General features: G+C 47.5%; 2 protein-coding genes across 2 annotated transcripts; one reads left to right on the plus strand and one right to left on the minus strand.

The window, feature by feature from the left end:
- Window positions 1-395: 395 nt before the first annotated feature.
- On the plus strand, window positions 396-8,755 carry stk24b (serine/threonine kinase 24b (STE20 homolog, yeast)). The gene is made up of 11 exons (XM_076148833.1): window positions 396-1,198; window positions 3,394-3,624; window positions 3,811-3,867; window positions 4,214-4,322; window positions 4,612-4,769; window positions 5,005-5,190; window positions 5,293-5,441; window positions 5,585-5,708; window positions 5,789-5,857; window positions 6,062-6,198; window positions 6,290-8,755. Exons 1-11 carry the CDS (start codon window positions 1,157-1,159, stop codon window positions 6,333-6,335), a joined length of 1,308 nt encoding a protein of 435 aa, XP_076004948.1. The 5' UTR covers window positions 396-1,156; the 3' UTR covers window positions 6,336-8,755.
- Window positions 8,756-9,189: 434 nt separating this feature from the next.
- On the minus strand, window positions 9,190-14,760 carry slc15a1b (solute carrier family 15 member 1b). The gene is made up of 23 exons (XM_076148834.1): window positions 14,666-14,760; window positions 14,554-14,579; window positions 14,360-14,444; window positions 14,126-14,267; window positions 13,924-14,043; window positions 13,709-13,808; window positions 13,337-13,427; window positions 13,140-13,223; window positions 12,943-13,025; window positions 12,718-12,804; window positions 12,538-12,627; window positions 12,249-12,293; window positions 12,123-12,155; window positions 11,947-12,035; window positions 11,761-11,842; window positions 11,541-11,657; window positions 11,326-11,451; window positions 11,163-11,209; window positions 10,961-11,068; window positions 10,516-10,630; window positions 10,296-10,433; window positions 10,095-10,202; window positions 9,190-9,998 (listed from the first exon to the last, which is right to left on the minus strand). The coding sequence occupies exons 1-23, from the start codon at window positions 14,670-14,672 to the stop codon at window positions 9,756-9,758; spliced, it is 2,166 nt and encodes a 721-aa protein (XP_076004949.1). The 5' UTR covers window positions 14,673-14,760; the 3' UTR covers window positions 9,190-9,755.
- Window positions 14,761-16,049: the final 1,289 nt, after the last annotated feature.

The following is a 16,049-nucleotide window of genomic DNA, read 5'->3' on the forward strand; positions in this document are numbered from 1 at the left end:
TTTACTTAAGAGCGCAATTAAATGCTATTTTATTAATAGATGAATGCTTGTGAATTGTTAGTGGCACTGCAGCAGATAAAGTTTCTCTCACTTTCCCAAACTGGGGGCAAAGGGCCCGCAAGAGCCCGTGACAGACCGACAACAGGCCCGTGAACTTCATATTGTAGATGTTTGCAAAGAGGGGCGTTTGGTTGAATAATGAGTTAAATTGTTCTATTGTCTGCTTGTCCACTCGTGGTTTATCATCATACCTATCGTTTGTAAAAATGGGTTCAGCTGACGTGTTTATGCATATATGAGACGCAGGGGATGCGGGACGCGTCGCCCCAGACCCCCGGGCAGCATCACCCAGCAGGGGGGCAAGTGGAGGATGTTGTTGTTGCTCCGGATCTGGATCCGCCCCGCCAGGCGTCACAAGCACCGACAAGATGGCCGAGAGTACGGGACGAGAGTGAGGGAGAAAACAAAAACACTGGCTGGCTAACATCGCTCCGAGTGTCAGGCCCGTAGAGCTGCTGGGGACGCGCGGGGAAGCGACACGAACCCGGGGCGGGCGGTTAACGAGAAAGAGTTTAGCGGGGAGGACGTTAGCGGAATGCGGACACTTTGCGCTCCGACCCTGCGCTCTGACACAACGATCGTCAGCTCGACTGCGTTGGCTAGCTCGCTAGCAAGCTAACCATGCTAGCTAGCTGACACAGCCGCTAGCGTGAGGATATATACGTGTTCACAACGCGCCGAGAGGCCAATGGTGTAAAATACAACAAGTGCATCTTCGTCTCTGAGAACTCTAAACTGTCGCGGATGCATAGTTTGTCCGAGTAAGGATAGGAATTCGAAATTGCTAGTTAATGCTTAGCCAGCTGGTTAGCATGCTAACATTGCGGAATTCTCTCTGGCAGCTCTCGTGTTAGCATTAGCAATAGCCAGCATCTATCAGTTGGCTCAGCTGTTTTGGGGGACTTGGGGTTTGTTTGAACGCCACAGCGGCGCAGCGGGGACGTCTCCTCTCCGCCGAGGCACCGAGAGTTGGGACTCCCGAGGTGTGGAAAGGTTGCTAACAAGAACGTAAACCTCCCACCAGCCGGAGAGCAGCGACACGCCGAGCCGAGAGGGACCAGGAGCTCTGCGGTCCAGAGCCAGCCACAGCAGCGCCATGGCTCACTCTCCCGTCCAGGGCAACCTGCCGGGGATGCAGGTAAGACACTAACGGCCCCCGGGGGTTTGAGTCACCGCCGGAACAAAATGTACACAGCACGGCTCCCTGCTGCGGGTCTGCGAGGCATCATCAACTCGCTCCGCCGAAGCAGACCCACCTTCACCGCACAAGCTTTATACGCTGGCTGCCAGAAGTCAAGCTTTAAAAAGAAAACATGTATGCAACTTAAATTAAAACATACGGACCACAAAAGGAAACTATTAACTTCATATGTCATGTGGGACGCCGAGCAACATCACAGAAAGTAGTTACGTGACATCATTGTTGCCTTCATGTTGACCCTGAACGCAGCATCTGTGTGCAGCTGGGCTCTTATCTAAACACGTCTCATAAACTCTGTAACTCTGACGTATCTGACTGATTTTTAAAGTTGTCCTGAGTAGCTGTGGTGCAGCTTTGAGCCTCGTTCGTGCCTCTGCTGCTATCTTTAGGTTTGTGTCTATAGGGGATAATTGTGTTGGGGAGATAACTGGATGAGATAACGGGCTCCTAACGCAAACCGCCCGTGCACCAGATTATATTCCCCGTGCAGGCTTGTTAGGAAATTTCCATGGTCTGAATTTGTGACTGGCTGTGAAGGAAAAAAAATGAATATGGAGGAGGGAGGATGCATCAGAGGCAGCCAGACAGGCCGCTGAGGATTTGGCACCGATCGAGGCTTTAGTCGATTTTAAAAGCATTATAATTCATCCCTAAATTATAAGGTCGGTTTCTCTTGCTGTCAGGTGAACATTGAACGCACCGGCCGCCCCCCCTGATAAGCCTGCAGGTTTATCTCACAGTGAGATGTTGCTCAATCCAACCACGCAGATTTGTCACGGGTGAAGTTAAAATTGGCAACGATGGCAAAATCAGTCAGCCAACGTTTTGACTGGAGGCTCTAATTTTAAGTCCCGCTCCAAAACAAAGCGTTGCATTGTTTCATTACAAACAACATCACCGCTTCACCACTCTCCATCTGCTCTGCACTGCATTACCATGTATTAGTAACACCGATTTTCAGTTTCTTGGCTCTTCCCTTCAAGGTTGCATCGGTGCCACGAGTGTCCCTTCTTGCTGGAGGCAGCCGTTTCATTTCGAGCTCTCTCACTCGGCCATATTGAACCTTTATCTGCCCCAAAGAGGTCATAAAAGGAAGTTGTTTTTGCAAGTGCGTGCTCTTGTTTCCCACATAACGGCCTCTGGAGAGTTGAAGTCACTTTACTTGACTTCCTGCCGCGTTCCAGTAGGTCTCCCTCCCCCGGATAGACATGCTGAAATATCCTAGAAAAAAAGTCAGATCCTCGCCTTGTTGTTTTGTTCACTGAACTGAACAACAAGGCGTTCCCTCTCCCCTCTAAACGCTTCTGCCCTGAACACCACAACAATTTGAAATGTTGTCTGAAGTGTTTTTTGTCGTCCGTGCAGCCTCGGAAAAAGGTCTAATTGAGTCCCGACCATGCATCGGAGTGCCAACAGTCAAGAATTTTAAACATTCCATCCCGGCACAAGCTGACTAATCCGCCTCTTATAGCGAAACCAAGAAAATTAGGAAAGAATGTACAGTGAAGAGTCCAGTCGGGTCGTATGAGCGCTCACCTGCGTTACACTGGAACGCGAGGTGACACACCGCTGATGTCACCAACCACTTATTCCATATCCATTGTTGTCATTTTGGTGATTCATTTCATTTAACTGATTCCTTATATGTAGTGTGTGTGAGGCCAGAGTTTCCAAATCCATGCAATCATTTGTGTGAAGTGAACATTTGGATGTCAATGATTAGAAAACTGAACCACCTGCGTCAGGCTCACAAAGTCCACAGACTGAGCTCCTGCCAGTGACACACACACGCACACACCTGTTCACAGTGAGGCTGCAAAATGCATAGAGCACGTACAAGACTCTCTTTTGCCATTAACGCTCTTTTCATTGGATCTGGATAAGAAAAACTGTTGCGACGCTGTTTGACTTCAATTTGCCGTGACGTGTGTTTCCCTGTGAACACACACTCGGGCACAGAGTGTGTAATGAGTGAGTGAATGTATCCTGTAAAAAAGGTGCCCTGCTGGCATTTCCTCTTAACTCCCCAACATTTTGTTCTTTTCAAACTTTCCTTTTTCTCTTTTGTGTGTTGTTTTGTTTTGTTCTCCTGCCTTCCCTTTCCTCCTCCGCTCCGCTCGCCTCCTCGCCAGAGTGCCAAAGTGGACCCGGAGGAGCTGTTCACCAAGCTGGAGAGGATTGGCAAGGGCTCGTTTGGCGAGGTGTTCAAAGGCATCGATAATCGCACGCAGAAGGTGGTGGCCATCAAGATCATAGACCTGGAGGAGGCCGAGGACGAGATCGAAGACATCCAGCAGGAGATCACCGTGCTGAGCCAGTGTGACAGCCCCTTTGTCACCAAGTATTACGGCTCGTACCTGAAGGTGACCGACGTCCACACACACACACACACACACACAGAGCAGATTATCACAAAGTAAAAGCTTGACACAATGATGCAATAAGCCAGCATTCCAGCTTAATAGGCAGGCTGGGAATATTTATTTACCTCTGTGTGTGTGTGTGTGTGTGTGTGTGTGTGTGCTCGTTCTCGGCTCTCTGTGTTCCAGGACTCAAAGTTATGGATCATAATGGAGTATTTAGGCGGAGGGTCAGCGTTGGATTTGGTAAGTGACTCGCACCTTTTTGTCTCAATAGAAGAAAAGCACTCAATCCAAACGAACAACAGATCATACAAGAGGTCTTTCAGAAGGAATCAATATTCTTCACAAATCATTCTACCTTGTACTTAATAAGTGACTGTAAGGGTTAATCAATTATTAAAACAGATACCGATCAATCTTCTGTTATTGCAAGCAATCGAACCAATCCCCCCCCCCTCCCCCAACACACACACACACACACACACACACACACACACACACACACACACACACACACACACACACACACACACACACACACACACACACTCCAGCTCACAGTTGTGTCTCGCATGCGTTATTTATTAAGATGGAGCCCGGCGCTCTGGACGAGACCCAGATCGCCACCATCCTGAGAGAGATCCTCAAGGGCCTGGAGTACCTGCACTCTGAGAAGAAGATCCACAGGGACATCAAAGGTAGCCGGGCCGCTTTGGGACCCCGCCTGGGTTTGGCACCGGGGAGCACACGCTAATATCATGTAACACGTTAATGGTATTGACATCCACTCACGGATAGTAGTAGTGATGTAGTTTGTGTTCCTCTGGGGCATCAGAAGTGAATGTGTGTTCTGCTAAAAGGCTTCCCCCCCCTCCCCAGCTCAGATAAGCACGCTGGCAGATGTTTGTGAAGATGCGAGACAGTTTCCAACCCGGGATGACGTAAACTTAACCCCTCCCTCTCTGCCCCTCCTCCCCCTACTTCTAGCCGCCAACGTGTTGCTGTCCGAGCAGGGCGAGGTGAAGCTGGCGGACTTCGGCGTGGCCGGCCAGCTCACAGACACCCAGATCAAGCGCAACACCTTCGTCGGCACGCCATTCTGGATGGCCCCCGAGGTCATCAAGCAGTCGGCCTATGACTCTAAGGTGAGGTCAAGGGTCAACAGCCTGTGCGGAGGCTGCTATTGTTTCCTCCGTCTCATCTTCTGGACGTGGAGGTTCACAGGATGCTTGAAAGCTGTAACCTGATGTAATTACCAGCGGGACTCTCACTGTCATTCACACAGAGTTATAATTATGAGGAATTGCGGCGCTAATGATTCATTGATTCATCACTGCCTTTAATTGATTATGATCATCTTGTTTGATCTCTGCGTCCCAGGCTGATATCTGGTCTCTGGGCATCACAGCCATCGAGTTGGCTAAGGGCGAGCCGCCGCACTCCGAGCTCCATCCCATGAAGGTTCTATTCCTGATCCCAAAGAACACCCCGCCCACGCTGGAGGGCACCTACAGCAAACCGCTCAAGGAGTTTGTGGAGGCCTGCCTCAACAAAGAGCCCAGTTTTGTAAGCCCCCGTTCTCACACCGCCACACCCAGCGGGCCCCTGTGTGTTTTAACTCCCGCCTTAGTGCATCTCTTCATCGCACGCTCCTCTCCTTTTCCCCAGAGGCCGACCGCCAAAGAGCTGCTGAAGCATAAGCTGATCGTCCGCCATGCGAAAAAGACCTCGTACCTGACCGAGCTGGTGGACAAGTACAAGAGGTGGAAGGCGGAACAGTCCAGAACCGCAGAGTCCAGCTCAGACGAGTCCGACTCGTAAGTGTCTCCTCCCTCATCTTCCTCTGTGCCGCTCGGTCCTCGCACGTTTGTCGTTGTAATGAGCTGAGGCCGTTCACACCCCCCTGACTTTGATACTGGGCCCAGTAAGTTAAACAGCGTGCTTTATATCGTCCATGCAGAGAGCAGGACGGCCAGGCGTCGGGCGGGAACGACTTTGGCAGCGACGACTGGATTTTCACCATCCGAGAGAAGGATCCCAAGAAGCTCCAGAACGGGGAGGGGCAGTCGCTGGCATCAGAGCAAGTGAGCCGACAGCAGACACATGCACACTGAAGCTGCGACACGTAGACGGACGCCTTTAAACTCTGTTTGTCTCTCCACAGACAAAAGACATTCCAAAGCGGCCTTATTCACAGAGCCTGGCCACGGTCATCTCTCCTGCGTTAGCCGAGGTAAGAGGCTCCCTCTCTCTTTCTCTCCCCCCCTCCCTCTCTCTCTCTCTCCCTCCCTCCCCCCCTCCCTCCCTCTCTCCCGGAGTGAATATTAGGGGATATCTGCAAATCTGTGACCAAAACTATACAGTGATTCTCTCTCTCTCTCTCTCTCACTCTCACTCTCTCTCTCTCCCCCTTTCTCTCCCCCCTCTCTCTTACCAGCTGAAGGCGAGACAGGAGCAGGTGAACGGGAACCCCATGGTCCTGGATGAGCTGAGGGAGGCCATCCTGCAGGCTGAGGAGTCGTACCCGGGCATCTCCGATTCCCTGGTGGCTCACATGGTTCAAAGGCTCCAGAGGTAACGACTCCTGTCCTGTTACCAAAAAGACAAAAAAAAGGTCTTATTCTCTGTCAATCTGGTAATAATCTGTATTTACCCCCCCCTACAGCTTCTCCACAAGCAGGACGTCCTCCTCCTCCTCCTCCCCCCAGTGACGGGGCTCTCTACCTGGCCCTGCTCTCCTAGGCCCCAACACCACAGCCAGGTCAGAAGGTTGAAAGTCAGGGGTCAAGTCATTCAACACCAGCTGACCGCATTTGATCTCAAGTTGGGGTGGGGGGGGAGCGAACCTAGCCTGTAAAAAAAGAGAAAAAAACATAAATAAGTGAAAACAAAAATTTACCGAACTCTTAAACGCTCAGCGGAGGACTGCAGACCCCCGGAGAGTTTGTTTTAGTCGCCTGCTAGAGGAGGGGAGGCAGCAGAACCCGTGGAACAAGGGGCCGGTGTGGACTCTCCATGGGGGGCCGAAACCCCCCCGACCCCCCCCCCCCTTCCACACACACACACGAGTGACGAGACGACACTCACCGGCCGAGCAACCCACCAGAGAAGCATCATCAGCCAAGTCAGACTCTGGGCTCTCCCGGCGCGTGTGTGTATGTGTGTGTGAGGCCTCTCTCTGCCTCGCCGCGTCGCAGAGCTTTTTTTCCACGTGGGAATTTGCTCGCTTAGGAGCCGAAGATCTCACATCCCACCGCCCCACCCACAGACCCGCCTGCCAGAATCCTGAGCAGACTTCAGCCCCCCTCTCCACCCCTCCCCCCCCCCCAATTAAAGCAGGCATCATTTCCCCCCAGAACCTCTTGCAAGCATGCTTGTTGAACCTGCGGGGGGGGGGGGCGATCTTCTTTGTGTGCAAGCGTGCGCGCTGCGTGTGTGTGTGTGTGCGTGCGTGCGTGCGTGTGTGCTCAAATGCACGGCCTGTGTGCGTGCGTGTGTATTTGTGTGTGTGTGCACGTGTGCTCCTGGCGTATGTCCTACGACTCCCTGTTAAGGCAAATTGCAGCATTCTTAATGAAACCTCAGGTAAAGTGCTTTAAAGTGGACTCTGTCCTCCGAGGCAGTGGGGGGGTCGCCATGCTGTACATGATTACAAAGTTGTCAGTGACGTCGCAGAAGAAGAATCACTGTGTGCAAAATGGTCATGCGCATTTTGTAGATATTGATGATGTTTAAAAAAAAGACAAAAGACAAAAAATGAAACTTAGGTATTTAAGGAATCAAAGGTTAGTCCCACGGAACAGAAAATGCCTTGCCTTTTCTCGAGACACAACTTTGTTCTGGCATTCTTCATTTCATCCGATGTATTTCTTAATTTTGTCGTTTTTATTTGTACCGATCAAGTCAGTATTCATCAGTGTTTTTTTGTTTTGTTTTTCTTTGTAAGCGACTGAATTCCAGTCTACGATTTCAATCACAGTGACCCTGCTGAATCATTCAACTAACTATACTAAGGTTCTATACTTAGGGGGCAGGAGCCGTCGCCTTTGTTTGGTAGTCAAGAGGACGAGCTCCCGTCCCGCCGTAGACTTAGACCATTAAATCTGTTTATTTTTTAAAAAGTGTTTAGATGTGGTCGAGGCCAAGACTGAAAGTAGATCTGCGTTAATTCTGTGTCAGCGGTGGCTCTCGGAAATGTCTTAATTTTGCTTGTAATTACCCCCTGAGATGAACAAACGCAAGTGGAGCCGAGGACAATTACAGGGGGGAGGGGGGAGGGTGAGGGGCCACAACGAACAATTGAATGCTGATTTGGAATACAAGCGTTTTTGCATTTGTTTTGTTTTTTTTCCTTTCGCTTGTAATTTTTCCTTAGCGTTACTATCGGAGACGAAAGCGTAGGCGAGGGGGGTGGAAACCCCGGCGAGGACCATTGTTAGGTCATCGCATCCTCCACGCTAGCTCGGCGCGTTGACAAAAAACGCGGCCAAAAAAAAAAGTCGAAGCCACGCCTCAGCGCAACACGCGCCAACGCCATCCTTCACTGCTTCACTCCAGACTGTTCCGTTCTCACTTCCACTCCACGCTAGAAGTGCCATGTCCTCTTTTGTGCTCTCACCAGATGTTTGTAGTATGATTTGCACCTTTATTTTCTAATTTCAGATCTTTTTTTTGCACTTTGAAAGTGTGTTGAGTATTTAAGGAACCCGAAAGAGGAGAAAAAAACGAAAAAAGTCGCTAATAGCCATGTTTTACTATATATGTTTACTTAAGAGTTCCAGAATTTACTACTGTGCTAATGCAGCAATAATGTTGAGGAGTTGCATCAAGACGCACTTGTCAACACAGGGATTGAAAGAATTAAGAAATATCCGATATTTTTATAACTGCAAAGAGTTAAGTATGGAAATAATGGAATGCTTTATGGATTATGGGCACCTGCCTCCGGCAAAAAAATCTTTACCTTATATCCTACGGAAAGAACTACAAAATGTGTACATTTGGTCTCCTTTATCATAGCTGACAGTTTATAGTACTGTATATAATCTTTGCTTGTGTCATTTGAGGATTCCCAAGTTAAATGTAAGCTTTCAAAGTGACATGAGAAATAAAGATCTAATGCTAACTGACAGCTCTGTGTCGTCGGTGTCTGAAGCTGCTACGGAACAAAGACGATCAAGCACATATTGGGTTGAAATGAATTTTAAACCGGGAAAACAAGGTGTGTTTGTATTTCCTCAATCTGCTGTCATTCTGTTTTGGGGGGAAAGCAGCCAATCACTGTGAAGAAATGTGGCGGTTGCTATGAGACGACGGGTGATCCCTGATACTTGTGCAGTCGCTGGTTTTGCCACTGCTAGGTGATGGTGACTCGTCACCAATGTCACGACGATAGAAATATGAAAAGGTTGCCATAGAAACGAGCTGAATCTGTCCTTTTCTTCACCTCACCTACTGCCAGCGAACACAAATACACAGTTTATCCAACAACAAGTGCCAATAAATAGAAATTAACTGGCCACTAAGTGTAGAAACCCTGGATTTTAAAGGAACCAACCAACCACATATCGCTCGTCTCTTTATTAAAGCATTTGATGGACAGGGCAGCGTTCTCCCAGGCCATAATGAAATTTAAAAGACCACAATTTAATATTTGTAAACCCATGAACCCCAGAGCGGATGATGACATCATATAAAACAATATATTACATACATACAAGATTGCGCTTGGAAGATAAATGCAAATGTTGGAATGGGCATCTTTGTATTCATACGCCTGTACATTACAAGTCAGAAATTACGTAAAGATGTTGCCGTGGCTACACAGTGCAAAGTAAATCATGTAAATAAAACAAAGGAAATACATTTACAATATTGAAAGCGCAAATTACGAACCAGGGAGGTCCATTTCTGCAATGGCTGTAATGGAAAATGTCCCCCGCTATGTTTTGAAGTTTATCCCTGCCAAAGATCTTTCACTAATACTGACCGTCAAGAGCTTAAACATCTATGTCCGATACCTGCGTTGCTCCAACTCTGTTCTCTGTCCACTGCATCCCTGGATTGGACCAAACGACCAAAGATCACTCGGTAGAACCAAGCAGCAGCTGTGTAGGAACCTTGCAAAAGCATTAGATCCTCGTCTGCTTCATCTCCTCGTCTGAGCTGGAGCCCGAATCGCTCTCGTTGTGCTGCTGCACAGAGTCCTTCCTCTCCATCTCCAAGCTCCTCTTCTTCTCCTTGTCCTCAGGCTCCATGGTGGCGAACTGGGCCTCTATCTTAGCCGGGTCGATGTAGGTGTAGAAGTAAGCCATAATGGCAAAGACGACACACACGACCACCAGCAGGGAGGCAAAGACGATGTACTCGGCCCACTGAAGAACACACACACGCGTTCACATGAATGCCGTCTGATTGGACTCGAGGATGATGAAGACGAGTCTGTACATGGTTAGACGTGATCTACCTACCTGATCGGAAACCAGTTTTATCTCGGCAACAACAAGCACAATGATGTTACCCACAGCAACAGTCAACAGCCAACCAGCCTGAAGCACAGACTTCATGTTGCTGGGGGCCTGGAGAGAAACATTTCGCGGATGTATCAAAGCCGCATAATCGTAACATAATCGCAACAATTACACTGCATCCAATTTTGTGCTGCCCTTTACCTGTGAATAGGAGAACTCCAGGCCGGTGACAGAGAAGACCACCTCTCCTGCAGTAATGAGGAAGTACTGAGGGATCTGCCAGGCCATGTGGATTGTGTTAGGTTGGATGTCCAACACTTGTGTAATGCTCTTCGCGCACTAGTAGGACAAAGACAGACGTTAAACCCATAGGAACGTTCTTAAATTGGGTGACTAAGTTGTGTCACCATGAGGTTCTTACGTCTGGCCCATATGCAAAAGTCGACGGGATGACCAGGGTGTAAGAGCTGCCAAAGCCCAACTTCATGGTGTAGGGGCACTCGTGGGTCTCATTAAAGCGGATCTTGAAGATGGCACTGACGTACAGAAGGAGAAAAAGGGCCAATTAGATCAAAGAGCAGAATTCTACCCCTAAAGTATGAAAGGCAGCGTGTGATTTGATTCTGTCGTGTTATGATGTTCTAATTTAACAGTAATCCATATTTGGTCCAAACTATTTCTGAAAACAAGCAGTATCAAATTGTATTTGCTGATTGTTGAACATTGAACTCCACAGTATTGGCAGCATTTGGTGAACAGGCATCACTGCAATTAAATTCACAAGCTGGTATACTTTAATGGGATATGCATGTTATATTACTAGTATATTTGAATCTCAGGTATATACCGTGAGGCAAGAAACGTACCTGCCATGTGGTATAAGGACGTATTTGGACATGTTGCGTTCGGTAATGATGCCGTAGTCCTCCTCACCCACTGTTACATTCAGAGCTGAGCTGAAAGTGTTCAGAAATCTGTGGAGGGAGGATTCAGGGCAGAGTTGGCATTTATGTTTACTTCACCAAAGGAAAGGAAATAAAAGACACTCCAGCAGCTGTCGTTACTTGCCTGATTGCATTCGCGCCCTGCTCTGGCTTTTCCTTGTTATCGTTGAACTGAATATGGGAAGCGAAGACAGAGATACTTTAGAGCCTCTGTGTCGGATAAATTGTTACTTCAAGGACAAAGAAATGACACAATGGAGCCCAAATTCACAGATTGGTATGCTCACCTGATTAACAGGCCTGTCTGTGAGGAGTACAGTGGTCCGATTGCCAGGAGGTAGGTTCAATTTGTGGGTGTTATTATGCAGAGTCAACACAAATGTTGCATCAAAGGTCAGGTAATTCTTGTTGGCCTGTAGGACAATAGAAATGTGTTACAATGATCTGACCCATTAATTACATACATCACAATCCACATACATACACAAATGTATAAAGTTACCGTAAAAGGCTCCAAGGTGAAATCCTCATTCTCAGCTTTGAAGCTCAAAGGTCGATCAAGCACATTGATGAACTTCACTTGGCCTTCAGGGCTTGATGGGAAAATCGGCAGAGTTTTCTAAACAAGCAGAAGAATTGTGAATGAGTTGTGCTATATACGGTAAACTGTGCGTACTTGTACTTGTACTGTGCGTGTGTGTGTGTGTGTTTGATACACTCACATCAATCTCTATCTGGACCAAAGCAGCTGCGATAAAGGCGAGTGCTGCCAGCATCATCCCAACAGTCATCTTCCTTAAAGCACTGTAGAGCACACACAGACACACACACACACACACACACAGGTGTTCACAGTGCACAGGGACATGTTCTTAGAATTACAATTTAAAACAGTGCAAGGAACTCACGTGAAGTTTATATTGCATTTGGCAATCAGAGGGTAGAGCAAGTTGTCCACAATTGGCACCAGAACCAGGATCAGGATGGGGTTGACGGTCTGTTGGATGGAAAACGGAAGACACATGAGGACCCTTCCGCGCATCTTTGCTGTCACTACATGTCAACTGAAATTCCCGCATCTCACCTGCATTTGATCAGGCTGGATTATCATAAACCCCTGCGAGGACAAAGAGAAGAGAGACAAATTTTAAGAGACACAACATCAACACATCACCACTTGGCCAAAATGTCTCGGCAACCAGGCACCTACAAAGTTTCCGTCCATGGTGGTCGCCTGGAGGGTCCATCTTGATCCCTGCGGAGGAGACACAACACTTTACAGCGTGTGTGGATTGTGTTTTGGATTGTTTTCGAGCTGTTCTCTGATGTTTTATCAGTCCTTCTGTGCTTCTGTAGTTAGTTAGTGTTGTAACTTATCTGTCATCATTTGAGGGCGAGTGTTTGTCTGGAATCCACTGTCACAGCAGATATTTAAGGATGTTTTTATGGATATTTATGGATAGATGATCAGTATTAGTCGGGGTGAAGTTGGCGGTTACCTGCTGGTCAAACAGAGCCCAGAACATCGGCAGAGGGATGTAGAGGAACAGCACCTTCAGCACCATCTTCACCTGGGCAATCAGGAGTTTCTGGGGGGAGAGAAAACAAAAAGAATTACAGTTCAAATGTCACTGATGCTTTTTATGTATTTGTGTGTGTGTGTGTTAGTGTGCTCTTACATTATATTTCTCATCAGCCCAGTCCATCCAGTGGTCTCTCGTAGGGAAAGCGGGGCTGCGATGCCTGTAGCGATTCTTGATGGCAAACTAAGAGCAGGAGATGCAGAATTTCCACTTCTGTTTTCTTTTTATAATTATTATTATTATTGTAATTTGGCCGTAGTAACTCGTTCATCCAACGAGATTTATTGAGTTCATAACTTTCGTTGTTGAGCGTTGCCTTACCCAGATGCACTTGCAGACTTGCACCAGGATGTTGCCTTGAGGGGCGGCCTTGATGTACATACCACTCCCAACGATGAACACGACTACACACACACACAAACACACACGCAGAAATAATTCAAATCTGCAGCCAACAAACATTCATCTTGACTAGTTTAGCATTACAACATATTTATGGATGTAAAGGGGATTCTTACTGAGAGCCACAACCATGAGAGCAGCAGGGACACCGAATGCCAATGGGTAGCACTTCTGCTGGGAGTGAATACCACACTCCTGGGCTGGACAGACACGCACAGATTCAATCATTTTGTCTGTGTTATTATCCATTTCAGGTTGATATTTGCTTGATTGGCCTGTGTGTGTACGTGTGTTTGCGTGTTAGCGGCTCTACCTCGGAGAATGGGGGTGATGACAGTTGACAGCAGACTACCAGCATTGATAGACAGGTAGAAAATGGAGAAGAAGGTGCTCCTCTGCTTCTCCTGAGGGATACGTGAAGTTGTGACAAAATATTTTGGTTACGTAAGGTCACGTTTTTCGCAAGTGTCCTTAATATCGCGTCGTTATCTTTGTTCCTAACCTTGAACAGTGCAATAAAGTCACTAAGGTGGGTTATTGGTTAATAAACAACTCACTGGAATAGAACAGAGATACAAAAGTGCTGACAAGATGCATTAGATAGCTGATTGAGGTGTTGATTGCTCTTTCTGCACGTATGTGTGTGTGTGTGTGTGTGTGTGCGTGTGCCTCAGGAACATCTAACCTGGTGTTCTTGAAACTGGTCTCCACCAAATGCAGCCACGCAGGGTTTGATCCCTCCTGTTCCAAGCGCAATGAGAATCAAACCCACCATAGACAGAGCACTGAGGTGCAGGGGGGGCGGCGGGGTCACCACAATGAGAACACATTAAAGTTATAGAAAACGCACTTGGGCCTTTGTTTGCATGCAATGATCTGAATCATTTGTGTTGAACTCACATGTGGAAGGTCATGTTGTCTGGAGTCCCATCCTTGTTTGTGTCTGTGATGTCGTGAATGGCACCTATCGCCATGACGACCTGTCCCACTGTGTATACGATGGACAGGTAAATAATAGTCCTGTAAAGGTAGAGATACGGTACGCGTCAAGGGACGAGTCAGGAAACGAACAGACAAGTCAGTGGGGAATATGAGGACTCACTTGAACTTTCCGAGCCACGAGTCGGCCACGATGGCTCCCAGGATGGGCGTCAGGTAGCACAGGGCCACAAAGGTGTGGTAGATGGTGGTGGCGAAGTCGTCGTCCCATCGTAGGAAGTACTTGAAGTACAGAACGAGTACGGCTGCAGACGGGTGAAAGAGAGAGGTGAGAGTTGCGGGTGAGGACGAACAGACAAAAGGACGACTTTGTGTGAACTCTGCCAGAGCGACTCACCTCGCATGCCATAGTAGGAGAAACGCTCGCAGAACTCATTGACCACGATGAAAAAGATGCTTATCGGGAAGCCGCAAATAGCCGCCTGGTAGAAGGAGACGAGATTATCTATTTTTAGTGTTATGTATACTTAGGAGGTAACTATCAACTTCACTTCCTTTGCTCCGTGGGATGAAACAAACAGTCAGACTTACACTTTGCTTGCGCTTCTCTTCTTTGTCTGCAAGAAATAAAGTCTTGTGAGCCTCACAGGACAAAACAACTTTTGGAGAGTCATGTCCTGTTTCAGGGTGCAGTGGGACTCACCTGCCATGGTTGCCGTATGTGTGGAGAACCTGTAGCCCGAATCCTTCAGTGAGACACACAGACTGACCAAGTCTCAAACATGAAGTCAGAGTTCAGGTCTGACTCGCTTCTTATATAACCTCCCATGAAACCTCAGCTGTCGTTGCACCTCTGACAACACCCACTGGACTTTGGCACATGAGCTGATTGGTCACATGAAAATACTGTGCCCAAGCTGGGGAGGCAGTGGCTCAGTGGGTAGTGCTTCCGCTTGGGAACCGGAGGGTCGCCGGTTCGAGCCCCTGCCGAGGTGCCCCTGAGCAAGGCACCGAACCCTCAATTGCTCCCCTCTCTGCGAAGGGTGGTAATGTAAGTCGCTTTGGATAAAAGCGTCTGCCAAATGATCGTAATGTAATGTAATGAGCTGATAGAGGACCCTCAAGGAGCCAACAAGTCATATTTTGAAAACATTCAAAGCATTTAATCACCAAAAACAGTTACTACCAACCACGTTTTCAACATTATCAATATTTAAGGATGTATATTATAGGTATAGGGTTTTATTAAGACAAATTATAATATTAAAATGAGATTTTTTTTAAATATAATGACAAATAATACAGCTTTGTGATTATTTCTATTACTATTGACAACACCCACCAATCTACAGACCCTGTATAAATCAAATGGGACTACGTGTGTATCTCTTAATTTTTCAATGGACTTTAAACTCTGTCACACATATATTCATGAAAAGATATAATCAATGAAGTTCTGTTTAAGCTGTAGTAAAGATAGAAAAATCACACACGCCATGAAACACTATGGGCACTCACGTCTGATACATGATGTCTAGTGGACACCGACCAACAGGCAACAACAAGGGGTGTCTGTGTGTGGGTGTGTTTGTGTGTGTGTGTGTGTGTGTGTGTGTGTGTGTGTGTGTGTGTGTGTGTGAGCGTGCGTGGAGGGGGTGGGGGACCCTGGCACTGATAAGAGGTGGGATTAGCTGTTTTTATGAGACGACAGAGTGCACTGTGGGATTTTATGGAGGTCAGCATCCTGCTTTCACTCCCTACTCTCTCTCTGGGCTACCGTGCGCACACACACACACACACACACACACACACACACACACACACACACACTGTATGTGTTTGCGCACAAGGAAACAGACACAGAGGCACAACAACACCTGGACACGGTCAAACTCCTGGACACGTTTCCAGATTTGATGAGTTATAGATCATAAATTAAATATTGGACACATAAAACCATCACACATCAAATAAGATGGAACTCGAAACTATTGAAACTATTATTTTCTTATCTTATCTTTGAATACAATGACTATTGACTGGAATTACTCAGCACTGTCAGCACCTACAAATAAATGAATAACCAC

This window comes from Genypterus blacodes, unplaced genomic scaffold (genome assembly GCF_046128005.1).
Source record: "Genypterus blacodes isolate CSIRO-AG114 ecotype Tasmania unplaced genomic scaffold, CSIRO-AGI_Gbla_v1 ptg000043l_1, whole genome shotgun sequence".
Lineage (NCBI taxonomy): Eukaryota > Metazoa > Chordata > Actinopteri > Ophidiiformes > Ophidiidae > Genypterus > Genypterus blacodes.

What these genes read in the sequence shown, in the direction of transcription:
- stk24b (XM_076148833.1), top strand. Translation starts at nt 1,157, where the DNA reads ATGGCTCACTCTCCCGTCCAGGGCAACCTGCCGGGGATGCAG. An exon ending in AGTCGGCCTATGACTCTAAG is followed by an intron (nt 4,770 to 5,004) that starts GTGAGGTCAAGG and finishes TCTGCGTCCCAG; the next exon opens with GCTGATATCTGGTCTCTGGG. An exon ending in AGCTCAGACGAGTCCGACTC is followed by an intron (nt 5,442 to 5,584) that starts GTAAGTGTCTCC and finishes TCGTCCATGCAG; the next exon opens with AGAGCAGGACGGCCAGGCGT.
- slc15a1b (XM_076148834.1), bottom strand. An exon ending in TCTCATGGTTGTGGCTCTCA is followed by an intron (nt 13,026 to 13,139) that starts GTAAGAATCCCC and finishes GTGTGTGTGTAG; the next exon opens with TCGTGTTCATCGTTGGGAGT. An exon ending in CAGACAGGCCTGTTAATCAG is followed by an intron (nt 11,210 to 11,325) that starts GTGAGCATACCA and finishes TCCCATATTCAG; the next exon opens with TTCAACGATAACAAGGAAAA.